The sequence below is a fragment of the Phasianus colchicus genome, chromosome 5 (genome assembly GCF_987193195.1).
Source record: "Phasianus colchicus chromosome 5, bPhaCol1.hap1.1, whole genome shotgun sequence".
Taxonomy (NCBI): domain Eukaryota; kingdom Metazoa; phylum Chordata; class Aves; order Galliformes; family Phasianidae; genus Phasianus; species Phasianus colchicus.
In genome coordinates, this window is record NC_143440.1 from 7,219,354 (window position 1) to 7,243,475 (window position 24,122).

General features: G+C 45.7%; 1 protein-coding gene across 5 annotated transcripts in view; it reads right to left on the minus strand.

Moving 5' to 3' along the window:
• Nucleotides 1-78: 78 nt before the first annotated feature.
• Nucleotides 79-24,122, minus strand: part of PAK6 (p21 (RAC1) activated kinase 6) — a 29,034-nt gene continuing 4,990 nt past the window's right edge. The window contains exons 1-11 of one of the 5 annotated variants that reach the window (XM_090140267.1): nt 22,308-22,494; nt 21,884-22,184; nt 20,671-20,745; nt 15,225-15,433; nt 10,934-11,551; nt 8,189-8,680; nt 7,822-7,955; nt 5,869-5,995; nt 5,521-5,646; nt 4,757-4,891; nt 80-2,950 (exon numbers count right to left, since the gene is read on the minus strand). In XM_090140267.1, coding sequence (XP_089996393.1) covers nt 2,783-2,950; nt 4,757-4,891; nt 5,521-5,646; nt 5,869-5,995; nt 7,822-7,955; nt 8,189-8,680; nt 10,934-11,551; nt 15,225-15,428 — 2,004 coding nt within the window. In that variant the 5' untranslated portion in view covers nt 15,429-15,433; nt 20,671-20,745; nt 21,884-22,184; nt 22,308-22,494 and the 3' untranslated portion in view covers nt 80-2,782. Of the gene's footprint in view, nt 2,951-4,756; nt 4,892-5,520; nt 5,647-5,868; nt 5,996-7,821; nt 7,956-8,188; nt 8,681-10,933; nt 11,552-15,224; nt 15,434-17,406; nt 17,426-20,670; nt 20,746-21,375; nt 21,492-21,883; nt 22,185-22,307; nt 22,495-24,122 lie in introns of those variants that run through there. The other 4 variants (XM_090140268.1, XM_090140264.1, XM_090140266.1 and 1 more) reach the window with 4 other exon arrangements.

Here is a 24,122-nt window from a genome sequence, read left to right on the forward strand (position 1 = left end):
GGAGATGACAGCAGACGCAGGCTCCCAGTTTGATTTAGCAAATTGTTCATCTCTATTCCACCTGCCAGCTTCAAAGGCCAGGGCTGAGACAGCACGGAAAGGCACCATGTCTGCAAGGCTGGCAGAAAGGAAAAGATAAAGCAACATTTGGGGGAAACATGACACAAAACAACAGAGAACCCTGAGATACAAACGTAACCTTGTTGGAAGCCAATAGAAGATATTCAGAAAAAAAAAACCACAAAACCAACATCTCAAAGCATAAATTACCCACTGAGTAGGCTATGAGGTGTTTCGAGCAGAGGCTGCATTTTGTAATGTGCTTAGATATCAATTACCACATGAGAAAGCTGGCTACAGAACATTACTGCAATGCAAATCTAAAACTTGCTTTGCTTATCAGAGTTCTCCTGGCTGGCTACACTGCTCTTGGGAGGGCACTGGGAAGGCCCTGGAGACAGCTTCGATCTTCATAGAAATCACAGGTCTGTCTTAGGATTTGTATTCCATTGTGTGAACTCATCTTAGTAACTGTACAGAGAGAAGCACATGAATCAGTACTGAGAGGAAGATGGATACTTCTGCATTCTTCACAAATACGATGATAGGAGCAAACTTTGAGCTAGTTTATTAAGCTGTAGCAGAACCAAGGGTAGATGTAGTAGTTAGGGACATGATTTAGTGACAATAGTGGTGGTGGGAGGGTGGTTGGACAAGATGATCTAGAGGTCTTTTCCAACCTTAATTATTCTATGAGTCTATGAGGTTTAACAATTTTCTAAGACATTTGAATCCAAGCTGCCAAGGGTCTTTCCTTCACTGTGTTTAGACAGATTTAGGCTGAAGGAGAAATGGCATTAAAGCCTAACGCTGTCATTTTTCACTCCAGTAAATGCATGTTTCAGAACCCAGGCCTTCTGCTATGGTCTTTACCTGTTGTAAAAGCCACACAGCCACAGAATAGATAAGTTACACCAGACTTTGAGGTGCACGTCCTTCTTCCCTTACAACTCTGAACTATAGACACATTTTAAAGCATCTCAGCAATGCAACAAGGATATGAATAAATCAAGGTCTACTTTAATTTAAAACACAAGTGCAAAGGATTCACAACTACAGGTGAGCAGGATCACTTGTTTCAAATTATAAATCTTCTTAAAGCCCTGCTCTTTTGCATTAAAAAAAAAAAAAAAGCAGAATATCTGGAATACAGAAACATTTTACATCAAAAACTTTCCAGTGCAGCTCAGGAAGAGCTAAGCAAATTCATTTCAATTAGCTTTATGAACCCCAAAATCAGACATCCAGTCGGTGCAGACCACTACGATCACTCTACTGGCAACAGGTAGAGTGGTATCGAGAGGCAGCATCCTCATCCCTCAGCAGGCATCTAAGTACTGGAGCTGAATCACCCTCTGGAGGTGCTCCTCTCACCACGGTCTACAGAGGCAACTGATGTGCTTCGCAGTCTGGGCGCCCACCATTTAGGTGACTGACAACAGTGCAGATGAATTCCATCCCAAATTACTTCAAGTAATCAACTGTGGCTTCAATTCTGAAGCAGGATCTATCATTGGAGTAAACACCAGAGGATAGAGTTTATCAACATCTTCTGAAGAAAATGCAATGGAGAGTATCTGAGACAGCACGACTGTCCCACGAATAACTTAATTTTCAATAAATTTGTATCTGAGTTTGAAAACGGGATCCCACTTTCATACATAGGACACATTCTTGAGACCTCACAACAATATGCACCACCACTGTACAACGTGACATCCTGACCTAGAGTCCAATTACCTTGACTATCTCACTGATCAGAAACTGCATCATACAAAATACCTAAATCTATTTAAAAATAACTGTGAGAGCTGCTTAGACAACCAGAACCCTTCTGAACATATCACCAAGGGGGTGAAAGGGGAAGGACATACCAATTACAAAACATACATCGAAAGTTGCCCTTCTCCCCATGTTCTGCAGTAGCAAGCAAGGGAGAGGTAGGCTGAACAAATAGCCTTGCTGTGCACATAAAGATCTCTCCTGGGATATTGGCAGGACAGCTGAAACTTCTTCATTCTGTTTTCCAGAGCATTCCCAAGGCGTTACCCCTCCAACGGTCTCCCCTCCAAAAGTTTAAGGTAATGAAATGGATTCAGGACTGACCACTAAACCATACATATTTCTCAGCAAAAGAGAAGCATGTTGATGCAAGAGAGCCATTGGAAAACAAATATGTACGTATCACATCTGCTCCCTGGGAAAATATGTACAGCATTCTACATCCACATTTAACTGAAGATTAAAATTGTCTGTGGAGAAAAAAAATTGTGAAGTCATTGTGCATTGTTGGAGACTTGAAAGGCATCTGTGCCCCACAATGTACAGTTAGGTGAGCTCAGTACTCCAGTATGTCTGACAAAGGGAAGGTCACATTTCTAGTTGGGAAATTTTGTTTCAGTTCAGTAGTCAGCAGCCATGGTTTGCAGGAACTTGCAAGCATTCAGATACACAACCTCAGATCCACATACAAACGCCATTCTTTGGAAGAAGTGATCCAGAAGTCATCCAGCACCTGCTTTGCTTTCGAGAAAAACACGGTCTTATCGAGTATGCATTGATTGTCTTTAGCAAAAAGAAGTCACAAAGGCAGAGAACACAAGGACCCATCCTACGAGAAGACCACTGACGAGTTCCGAGCACCATTCACAGGACAAGACTGCCTGATCTCCTGATTGTCTGTTACGTGTTACCTTCTCCCAGCATCTTCCCTTCCGTGAAGTCAGCAGGTAGAGGTACGCTTTCTGTATTGCTGGATAAGGGGGACCAGGCACTCTGGGAGCCCTGTCTGCAGCAGAAAGGGATGATCCAGAAGTTCCTGTGCCGTTGCTCTTTCTAGCGGCTCCCGTGTCAACATCCTTTCCAAGAAGTCTCTCAGAACTGGAGAAGTCTGTGAAAAAGCAACCAACAAATTCAAGCCCATAAAGCAGAGAGGCAATATTTGACAACAGGCTACCAAGGTAGCATTGCTTCATTCAACTTTCTAACTTTAGTTTCTAAGATGAATGCATGCCGTGTCCTTAAACTGAAGCTAATTTTGTTTTCCATTTTGTAATTTGCTCCTTTCTGGATTTCAGTTCTTCCTGCTCCCTGAGGCACACCAACTTGGGTGTGAAGGGTTGGCCAATTCCTTCTTTTATTGGCCAGAGAAGTGTGGGAAAAGTATTTAAACTGGACTCCCAAGTAGGTTTTGAGAACCTGGAAACTTGATGCTTGAGATGATTAAGAAAATGCAGAGCAGCGTACCATGTAAGCATGGTAGGGATGGGTGGACAGTTGGACTAGATGACCCAAGAGGTCATTTCCAGCCTTAATGATTCGATTTCTATGATGAACTAAATTTCCTCTGCCCTTTAAAATATGCACATTGAAGCCAGTTGAGTAGCCAGGCTCAAGAGCCGCTGAAAGGCTCCGCTCATCTCTTGCTGATAGTAATCTTCTGTGTCATTAAAACTGAATAAAAAATGAACTTGGTATATATTTATTTATTTTAATACCACTAATTACATCCATTTTAGACTGGGGGCATTTTCTTAGCTCTGGTTAGCTCAGCAGTAGATCACGAAATGCTGTTCACTGTGAGCTACAGCTTGTTTCATGAGTGCTTTGAACAACCACTGTGATGGCCAGAGGGAAAAGGCACAGCACAGCTGAGCACCAGGACCCAGCCTTTATCACCCTGTCAGTAAACCTGCCTACACTTTAGAAAAGCAGCAGAGACCATTCCAAGGGGTGTCTGTTAAGCTTGTTGCACCCCATACCACAGCAACTGACCTCAGTGAACCGTTATGGGTAATCAGAATGGAGGGCTGAATTCACAGCAGCTGCTGGGCCCCATTTCGGAGAGCAGGAAGACAGGAGGATGGATGTGAAAGCCTTATGAAAGGCTCTAGCTTTCACAGCCTGCAATGGGGTCATCCTACCAAGTGATGCAGACCACAAATGGTTTTACACTGCCTATGCGGGTCCTGAATGCGACCCTGATGTTTTAATTAGGGTTGCAAAGGCAAATAGGAAAGACAGCAGCTGTCGATGTTTGAGTGTATGCTGTTAGCTCAGAAGTCTGCTCTGTTAAATAATTCAGGTTTAGCAGCTGAAGATATTCTGATTAATTGGAAAGGCCGGAGAGCTCAGAATGCTGCAGAAGCTATTTGATCTCAGAGGCTTGGACTGAAATGAAAGGAGGACTGTTCTAAGTGAGGACTAAAAGGTAATCACTCTATTTCTTATGTCACTGATAGTTTTTCATAAGAAACCATGAAGATGAGCTAATCTTCAAAGCATGTGCAGCATCCTCCACGAGCTGCTGCCTGTACTGAGCTTTCTTGCTCTGACCATAATGCAGCCTTCACATTCCTGAAAGCTGCTGAGCTGGAAACTCTCAAGAGCAGCAAGCCTCCTGTTTGCTTCCCTGAAAGATGAGCAAGATATTAAATACTGACTCCACCTGCAGCAGCTTTGATTTGCACCATCAGGTTTATCCCCAAGCGACCTTACATTATTAGGACTGTTTCCCAAAACAGCCACTAGCTGTCAGCAGCAGCTTGCATCCATGGAGGCACCAGGACCAAAGAAGATCCCCCAGAAACATGTTCTAGCATGGCCACTTTCACAGCCAGCTTTACAGAGAACAGCTGGTACGTGTGTTTCCCTATGATAATCATCAGGTTCACAAGTGTTTTGCCAATATGCTCACCCTGTGGAAGTTTTTCAGTTTGGGAGGAGGACTGTCACGGAGTCTCTTCATGGCCTGGACTGGAGAATCACTGAAATAGGGGGGTTCTCCATCCACCATCTCTATCACCATGATCCCCAGAGACCAGATGTCCACCTGTGGGGACAACGACATGTCTATACACACAGCTCAAAGCAACAGGTCCTGGCTTTGTTGCTTTCACAAAGGTTACAACACCCACTCCACCCCAACGTTACTGGGAGAGTAACACATCAATCCCCTTGATGCTCTTGGATCCCTCACTGCAGTTTAACAAAGACACCTTTCCACCAATCCACGCTGTGATTGCAACATCCAAAGGTCTGCAAGCAACCGCTTGTGCTATGCCTGGACAGTTGTTGAACAATACAAATCCAGCTGCTGCCACCTGCCCATATTTCAGAGCTCCCATTTGTGCCTTCCCTGCTCTCCTCCCCACCCTTTGTGGCACCAATTCATTTGCTGATCCACGTATCATCACAGACTGCTCCCTGCTAACATCTGTCCACACTGTAGTGTACACAGGCACATGCCAATCTTCAGGTAGAAAGACAGGGTAAGTTTACACCTTGCTCCAGGAAGCAGAATTGCTTCAGGTCATGTTGATACATCACATTCAGATCTGCAGTCACTGTTAGGTTTCTATTCCAAAGAGAACCTAGCTGCTTTTCCAAGAGACCCTAATGCTGTGACACCTCAGAATACCATTTCCTACCTCTTCTGACATCAGGGAAGTTGTCCCTTACCTCAGTAGTGTATGGTACCCTTGCAATAACTTCTGGAGCCATCCAGTAGGGAGTGCCTACCAGGGACTTTCTTTTAGGTACATCTTTACTGATCTGAGCACAGAAACCAAAATCTGAGAGCTTGACCTGAGCAAAGAGAAAAGCAATCAAACTTTAACTACATGGAACTAGATGACCTTAAAGGTCCCTTCCAACCCAAACCATTCTACAGAGAGAAGCACCAAAGGTAAAGAAGACAAAAAAGAGTAGGAAGATGACAAATAGAGACTGTAAACAGAAAGGAAATAAAGGAGCAGACTAAGGCTACAACAGCAGAATCCAGGAAACATTTTGGCCAGGGAAACCTACCCTTCCATCCAGTGTCAGAAGAATAGAGTCGCTCTTAATGTCTCGGTGAATGACCCCCTGAGAGTGAAGGTAGGAAAGAGCCTGCAGCACTGATTCACATACTGTTGCAATTTGCTCTTCGTTTAGCCTGAAATTAAGGACATAATTTTTTAATGGCATTGTACTCTTCTGTGGATAGTACTATGTCACAGTCACTGTCAATGCTCAGTGCAGTTTCACATAGCTAGATAATCTGGATAGTCTCATGCTTAGCTAAAGGTAGTACAGATTATAAACAGGAGAAGACACTAAGTCTTGAATTTCAGTAATTTCTGTTAGCACGCTGTATACAAAGACCAAGAACCTCATCTTTAGCAATTTGAAATACCAACACAAGAACCCTCATGACCAAGTGAAAGAAAAAGAGTAGAAATGAAAATTATCTCTTGTATCAGGAGCCAAAGCCAACACTTCCTGCACGTGTAGACTGACTTAAGAATTATAAATCATCACTGAAATACTTTGAGTACTTTTGATTCTCAGTGCATGAGCTCTAAGAAAAGCTGAGACGTCTGAACTCTGTGGTTCTCGAAGATAAGGAGGTATACATTCAGCATGTAATGTATGGAATTTGGTTTCAGTCAAGTGATTGCATGGTGTAAGAGAGATCATGAGGGGATTAGCTGACTCCTGGAGATGCAAATCAGTTATCACCTTCAGCAAGTATTTAATGAGGGGAATGAGGGTGTTTTCCTCCCTGTGAAAAACTGATAAAGGCTTGAAGCTTACTTTGGATAAATGTTATGGCTATAAAAGATCCTGTTTCCACTGTGTGGAAAAACAAGTATTCATTAAAGGGTTCAAAGGAAGGCTTTGTGAAATAACATCTAGGCTGACATCCCGCAATGGAATTCAGTCTCACTACATAAACCTTTCACAAGCCTTTCCAGAATTATTATTATTTTTCTAATCTGTAGTTCTATTGGCTCTACTAACATCAGCTACAGGAGTTTCACTGGCTCTGCAATGCAGTAACTCAGCACTCTTTGGGACTACACATTCTGTTTCCTGTCTGGGAGCAGATAGTGAAGAGAAACCCTGGTTCTCCATCCCTGAGATGTGCCTTGGAACAATTAGTTTTAGCAATATTACCTAACTGCAAACCAATTCTGGAGGTTGGTGGCCCTGCCTGTGGCAGGGGAGTTGGAACTTGATGCTCCTGTGGGTCCTTTCCAACTCAAGCCATTCTATGATTCAAATAAGATTCTGAATTTTCAAAAAGAGGAAAGCTTTTTCTAGAGAGGTTCTTGGTCAGTGTTTTCTTTGGAGCTCCCTGCGCTAGTTTACAGCTGTAAGAGGTGCTCCAGGGTTGGACAGACATCACCAGAACTCCTTGTGAGTGGGACTGTAGGGAGGTCATTCAAGAATAATTCCTTTGCCCTACAGAAATGTTTTGGAGATTAATGAATATGAAGTGGTGTGGATACCAAAACAAATTTAGGAGAGTGTCCAGGAGTTGCTATCTTTAGGCAGCGACTTTGGGAAGGAGTCCAGATTTCAAGGCTCTGCTGCACCTTTCTGGAGGAGTTCACCACCACTTCAACCTCACTAAGGTTGCACCACTGCAAACAATTTGTGTGTTTTTTAATAGCTATTCAATGGGCTTCCTGGCCAGGATGCAATGGAGAGAGTAAACAAGACTTTTTAAGTGTACTGTGCTTTACAGGGAAGGTCATCAAACAAATGAACAGTGGGGATCCAAGGGGATCAGAAGTGTAGTGAGTTCCTTTCTCCACCAGAAGTACCACTGCATGCTTCCAATGGATGACACTAATAAAGCACAGCAGTTTCCAGGCACTACAGTCGCAAAGCATCACAAGAGCTCTGAGGGAAACTACTCCTCCCAGAAGTCTCTGATCTGCTGTTGCCTGAGGTGAAGACGAAAGCGTCGATGTTTTGGGTGTTGCTTCTCACCTGATCTGAGACACAATGTCAGTGAGGGCCCCCCCCTGCAGGAACTCCATCAGTACCCAGAGCTCCTCTCCCACCAGGTAGCTCTTGTACATCTCCACTACGTTGACATGTTGGTAGTCCCTCATTATCACCACCTGGAGGGAACACCATACAGGGAACAGCTGATCACCAAAACACCACTAACACTCCCCGCAAAGTCAATACGCACAGTCACTCAACTCCCCCCAGTCGCCTCCCTCCCCCCAGCCATTCTTTTCCTTGCTTCTAGCATAATTCTGTTAAAAAGATGCTTCTGGCTCTTCCCACTCCTCCTGTTACCGTGGCTTATGGCGGGCAGCATAAACCCCTCTCTATTGTAAGAACTCACCTCGTTGAAAAGGAGCTCCCGGCGCTGCTGCTTCCTCAGATCCATCATTTTCACCGCCACCTGCCGCCCCGAGTGCTTCTCTCGAGCAATGCAGACGATACCTGTGGACCCCTCACCGATCTTTATGTAATTCTCCAGCAACGTCCGCGGATCCCCTTGGTCCACCACCATCCTAAGGGCAGCTTTGAACTGCTCGTGAGTCACAACCACGGGGTCCTCGCTCACCGGCTGCCCTTTCCCAGAGGAGTCCTGGGGAAGGTGCAGGTTGCTGGAACTCGTCTGAGTCTGCCGGTTTCGGGGAGATCCAGCTGGTGATGGCCTGCCTTGGGGCACTGCTATCGCCTTCTCTGCTGTCGGTGACTTGTGGGGGGTACCGGCTTCCGAAATGAGCCTGGGGAAATCGGATGCGGGCTGATCCGGTGGGAGGGACTGGGCTTTGGCCGCGGGGCTGCGCGGTGAGCCCCACTGCTGGGGCCTGAAGAAAGCAGTAGGCTTTGGGGAAAATGGAAGCAGAAGAAAGGAAAAGTGCTGATTAGGTTAATTTGGAGAGGTAGGCATCAGCTAAATAGCAGACCCAAGGTAAGATCTCTGGGTTCTTGTCTCCAGCTGCGTGACTGGAGGAAGCTACACATTATCCACGTTCAATAATTAAGTTGCAGAGTGGGTGCTATGCTTTAAGGAGCTCCAAAATTGCCCAGAGAGGCTGTGGATGCCCCATCCCTGCAGGCATTCAAGGCCAGGCTGGATGTGGCTCTGGGCAGCCTGGTCTGCTGGTTGGCGACCCTGCACATAGCAGTGGGTTGAAACTAGATGGTCATTGTGGTCCTTTTCAACCCAGGCCATTCTATGATTCTATGATTCAAATGGGGCAGAGAGGCTCCTTGAGATACCAGTAACAACAACAAAACACACACACAACAAAACCCACAGTAAAAACGGCCCTTGTTAAAAAGCATTCCAGCCTCGCCACCAAAACTCAGGGGCAACCTGAGTTGCAGAGCATTTGAAAATCCTTTATCCCTCCGTGCCTCTGATCTTCCTGTATATAAAAGGAAAGAAGATTCACGCCAAAGCTGTAAATCACTTTGAAGTCTTGGCCTAATTCCCTTTGGGTAATTACACTCTGCCTACTGAAAACTCTCCCCGCACATTCTGCTGGTACCTGCAGAGTGCTGCTGTCGATCAGACACAGAGTTAAATCTGTTCTGGGAACAGCATGGTGAAGCAAAGCAGCTGCAGGCTGCCATCCCCACAGAACCACCTGCACCTCACCCTATCCCTCACTCCCCACTGCCCTCAATGACTTTGGATCAGAAATACACTTTCCTGGAGCACTCAAGGCCCTTTTGGAGACCTCCCGCTCATGCTCCAAGCTGGCCCAACTCTGCTGGTTTATGAGATCTGCTAAGATCACAGCCTGCAGTGAGGTGGCTTCGGGATATGCATTCCCATGCTAGCACCACACAGATCCCCCAAGCAGGAGAAATCTTGGAGCGCTCACACACTCACCCTGAAAATGCTGAGCAATTAAAACTTAACAGCATCTAGCAGGCTAGGTATAACACACATCATCCTTCCTTTGTTGCATTTACAGCAATGGTGGATCTGACAAGGCAGCACTTCAGAAGGAGCAAAGCAACCATTTGTATTACAGCACAAATAAGAACTTCAAAGCAGCTGCCTTTCTCGCTCTCACAGCTCAGACAAATTGCTAACGAAATTAATAGCACGGGCATGGGAACTGAATGAAAGCAACAGATAATTTTTTTTTTAAAAAAAAAAAAGAACATTCATTTTCTTCCATTAAATAATTGTCTAGACTTTAATTTCTATGCAGCTTGGTAGGATTTGTGAGAATGGCAATATCTGCATAAGCAGAGTCCCAGACCACGGCCGTGTGATTCCGTGCTGGCACTGCGGTGCTGCAGTGCACAAACACAAACTGTCAGAAGTTACTTCCTCTTCATTTCCCAGCTCCACCCCTGCAGTCCTGTGCAGACACGCTCATGGCAACGGAATATCTATTTCCCAACTCTTGTTTTGTCTCGAAACGGAGGGAAAAAAAGGGGTTTTATATAACCTAGAGCATGCAAAAGGGCACAACTCGCATGCAAGCTCGCACACGTTTGGCTAACCACACATCAGTATTGTTTCCTGCCACGGGAATGTGACAGCCCCTGTGCACAGAGCTCCAGTCTCTGGACACTGTGCTATGTCAGTGTTCTCCCAATTCTCCCAGGCCAAAGCAAGGAATGTTCCACCTTCCCTGGTGCCTGCACTCAGATTTCCTGTCTGACAGCACGGTGAGTCGGACAGGATGCATGCAAGCATTCCTGTTCTAGGCAAGCTGGCAGACACAGCTACAACCAGCAAACTCCTGAAGCAGTCCTATTCTGCCAGGCAAAACAATACATACCTAATGTGTTAGTACAATTGCATTTAAGTTGTGCTTTTATAACAGCCCTCTATCTCCTTCTCAACCTACCTACCTGCAAGAGCACGGATGTGCTAACAGGGCTTTCCCATGCAGATCTGGCTGCCATTTTGAGCTGTGCCTAGTGGTATATGCTGCAAAGCTCAGGACTGTGTGTCTCCTCTAGCCAGGGCTATTTTGATTCCAGCATTAACCACAACAGCAATGGCTGGTTGTGCATTGTTTGCAATCAGATTTGCTCAGCTGTGAAAGGAACCGCTGGAAGTGTAAAGACAACACTGAGCTCAATGAAAAATACTGAATAATTGTACCTTTATATGCAGGGAAGGGCCTGACTTGTTTGAGCTGCTGGAGGAGGGGAACACGCTGCGTAACAGCCTCCTCTTCAAGCTATTCTCCCTCGATTTGGAGCTGGGGCTGCCTTCTCCTGAGGGCCTATTGTTTGCCTGGCGTATCAGACAAGGTTGAGGCCAGCACTCTTCCGAGCTCCTTTTGCCCACCTTGTCACCGTCCCCTGGCAGAGCTGGCATGTGCTGCAGACAAGAAGCACGCTGCAGACAGCTGCTGTCAGCGTCCTGGAACTCCGAAGGCCCGAGGGACTGTGCTTTCATGACCATACCATTAGGGTGAGACTGTCCATCCATCCTGGGTTTGTAATCTGGCCACATAGTCTGCCTTCGTGTCACCTTGGTCCCACCATTGCAATTGAGGTAGTTTCCGTATCTGTCTGCCCACTCTCCCTCGGGGCTCTGAAGATACATATCTGGGGGTCTGTCTTCCCCCAGAAGCCCAAGGGACTGAGCTCTCCTCCTGCTGGTGGGGCTCCTTCCCCTCAGAGTGTTGGAACTGATGGCAGAAAGCTTCTGGATATCATTGAGTATCTCAGAGATGTAGCCTTCCACTTCCACGGTGCTGCCCCTCACGACTGTCTGCAGAACACACAGGGAGAAGGTGAAAATGTTAGGACTGTAGAATTTGAGGTTCAGATTGTTTGACAAGGGTTCTGTTTTGTCTGTGTAGCCAAAGAGGACTCAGACTTCTTTAACAGAAGTAGCACTGCTTTCCGAACAGTGGCTCTTGCTGCTGCTCTTGCCACCTAATGACTAAAACAGCAGAGCAAAACTGGGATGTTGTCAGCAATTCTGTCTGCCTTCTGCTGGAATTAAGCTCCTGAAGAAGTTACAGCACACTGCAATCTCCATCTGCCGAAAACCAGCTTGCTAGTCCAGTCTAAGGCCCATCTCTCCCCCGTTGCATTCTCAGCAGTGTTGTAATCAGCCTCCCTTAATCTGGTTCTCTCCCATTTTTGCTAATTCATTTTAATCTTGACCAGTGAAGACCACACTGTTCCCAAACTATATTCCTCCTCTGTTTTGCCAAGCTATTATAATTAAAAGTAACGAACGAAGGGTCACAACAGCTCACAACTTGCCTTGTAAGCAAAGGATAAAGAATAAGGCATCCATCCAAACAAGACACAGCACTGTAGAAGTAGGACATTTGAAGCTGCCAGTATATTATATAGCATTCTACCTTGTTTTTTCTAGAACTGAAAAGCTTACAGAAGCTTTTTAAGGGCTGGAAACCAAAACGTTTCATTTCTTCACAGAAATTCAGAGCACAGAATGCCTCCTACACTTTCATGAACCTCTGCCTGAGGAAAATCCTCCCCTGGAGTAATGGCAATCTCCTGTTTGCTAACTGAACACTGGGGATTTTCTAAAGATGCTGAATTAATTACACCAAGCCTAATATTTAGCTGGTGCAAAACAGCAACTCCAGTAATTTCAGCAGAATGCCACCACAGTGAGCAAAATGAACATCTGGTTCGTTCAGTGTCTGGGAGCGAAATGCATAGGAGAAAGACTTTGTCAAACAAGGTGAAGGAAGGACAACCCAACTCGTGATGCTGCATGCACAACATCACCTGTAGCAGGAATCTCTGCTCCTGTTATACCATCCTCACCTTCTAGTTAAAAGTTCTTTCAATTAGACTCAAGTCACTCCTGTTGCACTGCATTAAGTCAGTTCTATCTCCCCAGTGGGCAGTGAAGATGGGAGTTAACTGTATTCTAATGTCTTGCTTAAAGGCTGCATCAAATTAATGAGTACGCATCCAAATTCGAGCCAAATTTGCATGGAATGCTCCCACCAAGATCACGCCTTTCTAACCAAGATTTAGAAGTGATATTTTTCAAAAGAAAATTGACCTTTTCCAAGCTACTCACAGTACGTGTTAAAAAAGGAGGAAAAACTATGAAAAGTTGAATTTAGGATCTTATGCCTAAGTGCTCAGTACTTATATAAGTGCTTATGTACTTATACATAATCTTATTATTGACTGGTACCATAGAGCAGGAATTTGTTGGAATGAAGTTTAATAGAAGCCATCACCTTTTGGATACAATCTAAGAGAATCACAGAACGGTTTGGGTTGGAAGGGAGCTTTAAGATCACCAGGTTCCAACCCCCTGCTATAGGCAGAGACACCTCCCTCTAGACCAGGTTGCTCACAGCCCCATCCAGCCTGGCCTTGAATGGAGGGGGCATCCACAACCTTGCTGGGCAACATGTTCCAGTGTCTCAGTGTTTGCATTTGGACTTAATGGGGGAGAAAACAAACAAACAAACAAACAAACAAACAGTTGAAGATACTTCTCTAGTCTTTAAACACTGCTGGGTTCTCAAAGTTTTGCAACACCTTCCTGCTTTTGCTATCCACAAATGTGTGATAGGTGAAAGAACTGACCGGTATCACACTTGGGACAACATTTCTATTTTGACAGTGATGCCTCAACCTGTTCTTTGAGTATACTTTTCCTAATACTTACAAAGAATTTGCCCAGTTTGCTCTGGGAATGCCATAGGTAACAATGTCAGGAGCCTAAGGCAAGGCATAGGAGAGATCTATCATCTCACTCTGACCCAAAGTCTTCAAATGACTTCATGACTGAAGGAAACTCCATTGCTCATCATGAGTATCTTGACAAATCCTTGCTGGCTGCCAGCTCTCACCCTGTTATCTATGGGAAGTGGTTGCAAATAGATGACTTGCTTATTTGTTCCAGTTTCTTTCTGGGAATTGAAATTATTCTGCCTGATCTGTAATTCCTTGAATTTTGTTAGACCCAGCTGAACTTGAAAACATCCACCTTATTTAAGAAGTCTCATGTTTCTCTCTTATTCCAGCCTGAGCTCTTAGCCCTTTGTGCTCGCATTGTGCTTGCGAGCTAATCACAGTTAACCTTTTCAATTAAGACTGAAGAAAAATCATTAAACATTAAAAAACTCTCCGTGTCCTCTGTTATTAACTTCCTTCCAAAATGAGCAGTGAACAAATTCTTTCCTTCATCCTCCTCCTCAGTGTGCTTATGATGTTTCCTGAGTGCCCTTTATGTTCTCTGAGAATAACATCTCTCTTTGTGCCTTGGCCTCCCAGTTTTTTCCCTACATAAATTTCTTTTTTATTTGCCCTTTCTAACTTGACCTAGTTTCCACCTATCTGAGCAATCCTCCCGCAGTTTAAGCTCATTAAAGCTCTAACCAAGTTGGGCTCCTATTGTATATTTTCTCTGGTTCTATCACCTACTACGTTTACCTCAAAGCAGATTCAGGACACCACAAAACAAAGGGCAATACCTTCTCCCTTTTTATTTTGCCTATTCTTCCTGAGCAGATTTTTCCCTTATAAACCAGCATTCTGTTCAAATGATACGCCATCTAAATTGCAGGCTTGGTTTTGCATTAGTACCTGCATTATGCTAAAATATAGTCCCAGATAGTCCTCAGATTTTAAGCACAAAAGGCTAAGGATGTTCAACAGATAGACAGCTATTTCCTCTTAAGTTCCTCCTGAAATCCAAGTAGTAATATCTCTATTTTGTAACCTACCTTTCAGTTTTTAGGCCCTTGTAGGACTGGGTTTTTGGTTGTAAAAAGAGAACCAAAAGTTCCACAGGCCAGCAAAACTTCAATTGCAGCCGTTCTGTCACCACCTACCATTGCCTTTTCCCAGAGGTCAGTATGAATCTGCCTCTCTTCACATACCAGATCCCCGAAGACTTAGGAACACACAGTTATTATTGGCCATCCAAGCAAGAAAACCATCTGAGTTCACCCACCTGCAAGTATCAGTACCTTTTTCTCCTTGCTGAAGCACTAATGCTAAGGAAATTCACTGTTTACTACGTCTCACTTTCCATTCAAATGGCTGTTTTACCAACCCTGTTAGCCTAAACCCAAGTACAGCCCTGCTTCCCTGTTCTTCCTCATTCATTCAGACATTCATGAACTGCAAGTTAGTGCTACCCCGCTCTCTCCCACTCAGGCTTCCCTGTCAACTTAATCACCAGCCAAATTTGCCCACCCACGAGAATGACAAGCTGGTTATTTGAACAGTGACAGTACTGCAGCTAAGGATGCCATCGTCCTTATTTCTGATGAAGTTATTATGAACTCAAAAATAGTGTTACCAAAGCACAGACCACTCCCATCCACCGAATTCCTTACGGACCCCATCCTTACTCCTGCTTGAATACATATACCTCAACATTCCCACATTGCTGGCCCAGAGAACTGGAAAGAGAAGTCCCCTTCTCTTACCTTCATAGGCTGGAGCTGCATCCGGGTGATCCTTGAAGGGTCCACAACTGGCTTGGGGCGCCTCAGCGTGTCTAGAATATTCTGCCATTGAGGTGGCAGGCCCACAAATTTGCCCTCTTTGGGGTCAAACGAAGTGTGGACACGATGCTCAAAGTTCTGCGGAGCTGAGATCTCAGGGCGTTTCTTCTTCTTCTTGCGGAACATGATGTCTGAATGAGAGAAGGCAATGCCATCAGTGCTCCTGAACGTCTGGATCATAGAATCACAGAATGGCCTGGGCTGAAAAGGACCACAATGATCATTTAGTTTCAACCCCCCTGCTATGTGCAGGGTCACCAACCAGCAGACCAGGCTGCCCAGAGCCACATCCAGCCTGGCCTTGAATGCCTGCAGGGATGGGGCATCCACAGCCTCCTTGGGCAACCTGTTCCAGTCTGTCACCAGCCTCCTTGTGAAAAACTTCCTCCTAATATCTAACCTAAGCGTCCCCTGTCTCAGTTTAAGACCATTCCCCCTTGCCCTATCACTATCCCTTATCCAGGATGCTATCTGCCCAACCGCTAACATCATGTATCAATTATATTAGCTAATTATATTGTATTAAAATCATTCTCCAGTAACAAGCACTTGCACAACCATGGAGCTGACATGATTACATCTGTTGATTTGTAGGAAATGTCCTAGCAAACTGCTATACTGCTGTAGCACTCTAAGAAATGGACCCAGATGTGCTGATTCTGAACTTCTGGAAATAAAAGGACAGAGCAATAGTTGAAAAAATAGCCAAAATCATTGAAAAGAAGGCAACTCTTCTGATTAAGTGGCTCCCATAACTCTCAGTTAATAATCTTGTACCCGTAACATTTCCCCTAGCCATTCATTGATTCAATATAAACTATGGCATGTGGTAAACTACTAGCATTTCACTCTAGTCCATGATATGGTTATCACGATCCAGCAGCCTCTACAATGGGAAGTGTTTATATGTAATAGATGGGGTTTTGCACCATCTACATCCCCAGCCATGCAGTCCATCCTTGTTGAAACACAGTCTTTGCACACTGACAACGTCCATTGCAAATCCATGACTACTACAGTAAAAGTACAAAAGAGGCTGGAAGATCCTGCTTGGCTCAGAATGTGTTCCAATGGAAACCCGAATACTTCTTTACAGAGATCTTGAAGGAAGAGAGGCCTGTGCTCCAGGTCAGTACTGCAACTACTGGAACTCAGTGATCTGCCTCTAATGCCCCTAGGTGCTGCATAGTAACTACTAAGTATATCTGGAGTACTGTATCCAGTGCTGAAGTTCTGAATTGCTGATCACACATCAGTCATGGCAGCTACTTGAACCACCAGAGCAGTGGCATTACAGTGATGTTACTGCTTTATACTGTATCTTTCCTTCTCCTGCTCCTAATCTGGCAGCTTCGTTCTTCATCCCATTTCTATTAAGAGAAGATATTCAGGGCATAGCACACACTGTCTTTTAAGTTTGCTTTTTAATGGCTTCACATGGCCAGGGGTCCTGTAAAATGTGGCTTTAAACACGCTGCAGCCATTAGCCCTTGCAGTATCAATTGTTTTGGAACCAGAAGACGAATGATTACAGCTAAACTGCAAGGCTGAAAAGGCTCAGATTTACAGCCTGGGTGACATCTCAGCCCTAAGCAGAACAGCAGCTCAATGCCAACGTATCGCTTTGCATAAGCATGAGCAGTGTGCATTTGTGAATTTACACTACATGACTGTACCTGCCAATCAACACCTGGAATGCACTTAGTTCCTCCATATGAAAGCATCAAGTCCAAATACAATACAATGCATCCAATGACATTTGCTTTATGTAGTCTCCATCAGTCTTTGATCATAAAGACACTGCCATATCAGACAGGTGGTTTAAAGGTACACTGCATCACTGAAATTCATACATTGTTAAAAATAGGGATCGCAACCCACTGGATTTCAAATAATCTGTGTGGGTTTTGCATCTCATGGAGCAGGTCTGTATTTAAGCAGTCTCCTCTCACTTTGTGGCTTTCATGCAAAAGCTGTTTGTTTTTACTTCCAATATCCAGCTACAGAATGTTGAAACAGAAAACACAAAACAGGCCTTTTCTAATTTAGCAAGAAATTAATACAAATACGTTAAGCATAAAAGATTTTGTAAATCAAGACAAACCTGAATTTAAACGCAGACAGCATCCCTTTAATATAACAACACAAACACCGTGACACCGATATTATAACAACCTCCTAGACTTCAGTCCTTCATTCATTGCTGACAATTGGAAGAAATGTCACAAACAGAAATAATAAAAGTCACTACCACAAGACAAAAGCAGTCGGAGATTGAAATTCTCTCAGCGATCCATTCCTGCTGCCTGGGAAACCACGTTAGATTTTTCAACTCCAGATATAGCTGTTCCTAGATGATACAGTTCCAAAAGCTGTCACATCTGCCAGTGAGCATGAGAAAAAATCCCACAGCATCCAGAGCAGGGGGAGGGATCGGTGGGAAGGAGGGGCAAGAAGAGAGAAGGGTCAGGCTCCTAGGAGAGGGAGGGGTGGGAAGATTGGGGATGGAAGAGAGAAAGGGGAATCAGAGTTAGGAACAGAGCAAGGACTGGGAGGCAAGCAACCCAAAGGAGGAGCAGGGCACAGAATAGAAAGAACTGGATAGCAAAGCATTATCAGGAATTGCTCGTTACAAAACAAGAGTTCAAACCGGCAGACAAAGAGGCAAGCACACACTTCTTTAATCTGACTTGCCACCACCCTGCGTACATTCAGATCTGTGCTGTGTTGGTATAGATGTGCTGCACTTATCTGTGCACATGCTCATTCACTCACACGTACACTTGCTGATAGCAAAGCCAGCAGAGAGCTACTTCAGCCTCACTCGTGTAGCTTCCAGTTAAAAATAAGCTCTCCCTCCCCCCTCCTTGCTGCAGCAACTGAACTCACTCGCTGCTTATTCTGCTGCTCTCACAGATCTGGCCGCAGCTCTCTGCATCCCTCCCTGGGCAGAGATAACAAGCAGTGCCCGGGCTAAAGCAAGCAGCTCCTGTCATTGCTTAACACTCCCCCAGCTGATGATGCTGGCCAGCCAAGGGAGGATGGAGAAGGGAAGAGAAGAACTCAGGACCTGAGGAACTGCAACATGTGGGTCAGAAGATGAAGATCCCAGAGAATCCACCGATTAAAAGGGGAAAAAAAAAAAAAACCAACGTATTTCCACATTTTGCTATACAAATCACTGATTTAACACATTGCAAGTGCAGTAGAAGCTAAATAGGCCACTATCGATGCATGCTGCGGGCATATGTGCTTATGTTCATGTACACCTATGTCCATGAGAACATGCACAGATGGCAATTGCTGCATTCCATACCTTCTAAACCCCTCATGTTTACCCCCCTGAGGATTCTGAGATGTTATTTATAACAAACTGCAGATATTCACAGCATTCTGCAGACAAAGAAAATGACAGGTTCCTTCCCTGAGGAGCTTCAAAATCTACAAGTGATTTCATACGGCAAAAAAAAAAAAAGACAACAAAGGGTGGGCAAAAAGGGGAAAGAAAAGGTAAATAGTCTGAAATCTGAAATGGGATCTAAGAGCAGAGAGCCCCATACCAACAGCCCCAGCCACATTCATCTGCTATACTCATTTTAAAAAGGCTGGGTTAGATACTTTGCTTCCCTAAAGGAAGAATGGATGTTTGCCTGCTGTGCTATCACTTCCCCTATTTCAAGTCCTTTCCTTCCACTCCTCTCACCCCCACAGCTCCCATCAGCAAAGCTATGTGTTGGGATGAACTGATGGAATGCTCTAAATCCTGCACAGACACACGCATGGATTAATATTACATTAGAAATAAGCTTAGAGGGAGATATCTGTTATATTGCCAGGTTTAATTCAGACAAATGAGAAAAAGAACCCAACTGCTTGACAGTTTTTGCACCACCAATCAGGGGCTGGAAGCCTATGATGCTGTCTCTTGCTCCCCGTTTCCTTGCTCACACGTAAGGACTGAAGCCTAAAATACATGTCTGTCTATGAAGGTTGTTTTGGATGCTGCTCAGTGCCACATTTCTAGGCACGTTTTAGCCATACCAGACCAAATTCATTCTGGAACGTATAGAAAAGCTCTTGCAGAAAGCAAGATGTAGCTATGGAGCTTCAGTCTCCACTCTAAGTCAGCATAAAGATGTTACCAAGATTAGAATATCAACATTTCGAGCTCTGTCTGCAAAAAATTCAGATGAAAAATAACATCTCATGTGTCAGACAGAGGGTTATGTTGGGACAAGGGAAAGGAGCCCCATCTGGCCTACTGGGTCACGTGGCAAAGGAAGGAGGCAAGGCTGCATGTGGGGAGCAGGCCACATCAAGCACAGCACACTGAAACACTGAGTGCCACGTCCTGTGCTTCTGCCTGTGCTCCTCCATACCATGTGCTCTATAGCCCATGGGATGTCTGACGAGCAAACTGCAGCCCGGGCACAGAGTCCCAAGACATGGGGAGCTTAAGCCTCACAGCCTGGCTGACTCAATGCCTTGCTACTCACTGCTGCTATTAAACAGCACTAGCTGATAAAGAAATTTAAATCATAACAGACCAGACTTGGCCCAGTCCCCACTCTGTACTCTATTGCACAGAACACGCGCTACCTCGGAAGCACGAGAGGCCAGAAAACTGATCCTCTAGTTCAGATCATGGCAAGATCTGAAAGTCTGCTGCATCGGGGTAATGTCGATTAAACTTCAGCTGCTCTTGCTAACTTCAGTATGCGCAGAGCTGACCCGCAGCTCTTCACATCATGAGACTTCTGCATGATAACTCCATGGGCACTGAAAAGGAAAATGATGTACAATGCACACTGGAGAAGCAGATTAAAAAGGGCACTCTTTTTTTTTTCTGGTTGGAGACAAGAAAGTCAAGCTTCTATAGTGCTTCTCTTTCTAAATGAAAACCAAGCAAGACTTTCCCATGTTTGCAAGCCATGCAATAGTACTCAGGATATTGTTTCCAGGTGCATACATATACCGTATGTGCACCATCTAGGCAAAAACAACCCTGTGTGGGGAACAGGCTGTCCATCTTGAAGCACAGTTACTAATCCAGCAAACTACTTGTTGATAGCTCTTTTCCTTATTTGATCAGCCGTCTTTGTTACTAGGTACATAAACCATCGCTCTCACTTAGCAGACAGAACATGCAGATCAAGGCACAGAATATGGAAATCAATATGCAGCTTCATCACGCCATCAAGAATGAGGCTGTTCAAAGGGATGGGGCTTGAGAGAGCCATACAGCAGCATTCCGGTCCCCAGCAGCTCTACAGGGGCTCAGCTGCTCAGATTTTACCTTAATTCAACACTTAGAAAACCAGAGGAAGACCCAGCAAACATCCCAAAGCCCCGCGGAGCTCTCACTCACCAGCCACAAACTTCTCTTCTGTTGTTTGCTTTTTCTTCAGTACTCTCTCCCCAAATACATTAAGACATTAATGCCCTGGCGAAGAAGAAAACAGATGCATCAGCAAACATTTGTGGATGGGACTACTTTCTGTATAGCTGTGAGATGAGATGCATGTCTGTGTATGTTGGTTAGCACTGGGCAAAAATAATTAGGTACAAACGGGCAATAGAATTGTTGATCATAACTTAAATAGGAGGAGATTAGGCAGCTTTCAGATAGCCAAGATACACTCGCGCGCCCAGACACACAGGAGTACTACCATGTAGTGTTTCAGTAGGTGTGCTGAAAGCATCTTGGCTAGCACTGCTGCCAGGTCAGGAGTGCAGACATGAGGGGTTTTAGTTGGTGAGTCAATTAGCCTTCTTCATCAGACATGGCGAGGGTCCTCACCGACATAACAGACTTGAGAGATGTTGCTACGCCTCACATAAAAACAATGAGCATGCATGCTCCTGACGTGCTGTCAGCTTTCCCAAGCGTCACCCAGAGTAATCTTAACCCCTCCGTCACCCCGATGGTTTAAGAGCATCACCCTGCAAAATCCAACAACACGCTTTCCTCTCCGTCATTTTCACTCATTCATAGGTTAAATTGCCAGACACCACAGACCCACACCTCAGCCCATCTGAAAGACAGTGGAAAGCAAAAAACTGAAGATCTTACTGGCAGTCCAGCAATGCCGGGAGAGGACAATTCCAAATGAGAGGAGAAAGAAGGGTCTGCAGGGAAGCTCTCCCACTGCCATGCAGCAAAGCCGATTGGAGGACGGTGTTGCTGGGCTATAGGAGTAAAGATGAAGTGAACTCCTTCCCAAAGGAATCCAGCTCCTGGATTTTCTCGCCTTCCAGAACCATCCCTTGAGAGGAAAAGATTGCATGACCCCCCTGAACCATCCGCCTCTCATTCTGCCTAAGGCTGGCACTGCCAACGCACGTGTGATCACCGTGCTTGCTCTTGGAAGTGGCAAGGCTTAGCTGCGAAGGGAAGGGGTTAAGCCATAGCAGCACAGCCACCGGGGAGCAGAGACACGAGTTCAAACCGAGAAACCCAGTCCTGTGCAAACAGAGGGAACAAACTGCACGGAGCAGCGGCCATTAGGACAGCGTGGCCACTGCTTTAAAGCAAGCAAGCGAGTCAGCGCGGGTCCCCAAAGCAGCAGGAGGGAGCTTACCTGTGGCTCCTCATTGCTCCGGACCCAGAGGTGAGGTGGAAGCTCTCTGCCACCGCAATCCGCTGAGACGCCGATAAACTTGGGAGAGAAAGACGGCGGGAGAGAGCGGGAGAAGGAAAAGGGGTGGAGGCAGTCCTGACATGTTTGCACAGTGCCTGCTTCACCTGAGCTGCTGAGTTTGATTTCAGGGCGTGGGAGCAGATGGGACACAGGCACGCTCAGCACCGAGGAGCCTCAGATCCGTGTTCCAAGGAAAAGGACAGGCTGATAGCAGAGCCTCCCAGGGCCATCTTGCCTTCTCCTGGAGGGGGAAGAGAGAGGGGAGCTCGCTCACACCTGGGCACCACGGCTCGCAAGGGCTCAGGCAAGAAGCTCAGGATGATCATCTCCCATTTCCCTCCACCCCTCCTCATTTCATACTGACCTATTAAAGCTTTGCCTTGCTTGTTAGCTCCTCTCTCTCTGCTCCACAGCCTCAGGGCCTGGAGCTGCTGCGGCTCCTAACAAATCCCGACATCTCCTCCCGTGTCGCCCGGCTCCAGACTTCAGGACCTGCCACCCATCCTCTGTCATTCTCGGCAGGAAAGCTTTGATAGCCCGCTGCGTTGCTGGCTATAACAGAACCCACCAATGTGTTTGCATTGCAGACGCACGGGTGCATGACCTGGCGCTTTTACTTCTCCCCTGTTGCTCAGCATGAGTCAGTGCTACGAGGTCTGAAGGCGCTGCTGTCACCCTGTAATCCTGTGCTGTGCCTCAGGGTTTGCTGGCTCGTGGAAATAGAGGTTTGGCTAGGACACGGGCAGTGCTGAGCAGTGCACAGGTTGAAGGGGTCAGAGGCTTTGGGGATTACAAGGGGAGAGGTCAGAGATCATGTCAGCAAACCCACCGGCTGCTCTGCAAACAGAAGTGGATTCTTGGCCTCTATCAACCACCGACAATAAACAGTGCTGGCTTAAGCCTAAGCTTAAAATGAAGAAATGTCATATTAGCTGCTTGTGCAGCGAAGGTCTGCCAGCACCTTGTAGTATGCTTCTCCATTCCCATTTTCCTTCTTACTGGGTCACCAGTAGTCTGTTTCACTGGGGCCTGCCAAAGACACTGGGGCCTGTTACCTCCTGGCAGCATCCCTGGGGTGTAGGAAGTAAAGTTACCCACTTTCTGTGCAGGGATTAGCTTGCTCCCTCTCCATACAGAGATGCAATCAAAAATTTTCACATTAACAGTAAATAATCTACAATCAAGAGAGGGATCAGCATTCTTTCACTGAAAGGCTGGTGCTTACAAGAGAGAAAAACAGCTGTAGAAGATCAGAGATGAGGAAACAGAGCGTAACCCTTCTAGGTGTGGAGGACAAATGACACCGAGTGCAAAGCATCGCTGTCACCTGTCACATCTACACCTTGCTGATGTGCCAACCGGCGAGGAGTCAGCCATCTCCACAACCACAGCAATGGGAGCGTCGCAGAGAAATGGCATTTGTATTCTACAAGGAGTCACCCAGGCTTGGAACTGGCTTCACATTTGCATACGTATTATACTTTATGTTTTTACATGCTAAGACAGTCTTCTAGAACAAGGCGCGAGCTCTTTATAAATGAAAGAGCCTGATTTTACTTGTCAGGACACAAGCTTAGATGGAACCGAGGTAGCTTTGAGTTGGTGTGAACCTCCACTGCCTATAATTTTAATGAAAAACTAGGGCACTTTCCAGTCTTCCTCTTCACAAATTTGGTCCCAGCAGTCCTACGCACTTTGAAGAAAAATTTACCACTAAAAGTGCTGCATCTCTAATTTCCCCCTTCGGTGTTCGCCCCTTTATTAAAAAATCTTACTGCTCCTTCCCTGCCCACTGCTCGCTTCTCACCTGGAGAGCTGCACGAGATATTGTAAATAATTATGCACACACATTGCTATAAACACACGCACACACACCCCGCTCCACCTACAGCTGCACGCTGCTCATTCCAATCCGTCTGCCCTACCTATGGAAGCCATCACCAGCAAGCAAGTGCTGCAGGGCACACTGACTAAATGCTTGCATTGCAGCCTACTTATCTCATCTATTTACGCAGCAAATGGCCATTCTGTACTCTGTGTCAGACATACAGCAGAGCAAATTTCAGATGAAAACTGCTGATCTCCCCTCTTTCCTCATCCTGCCCACCCATGGCAATGCAGCAGGACAGCACCAGTTCCTCACCTCCTGTTTCGGTTTTGTTTGAGCCCACTTTATCTG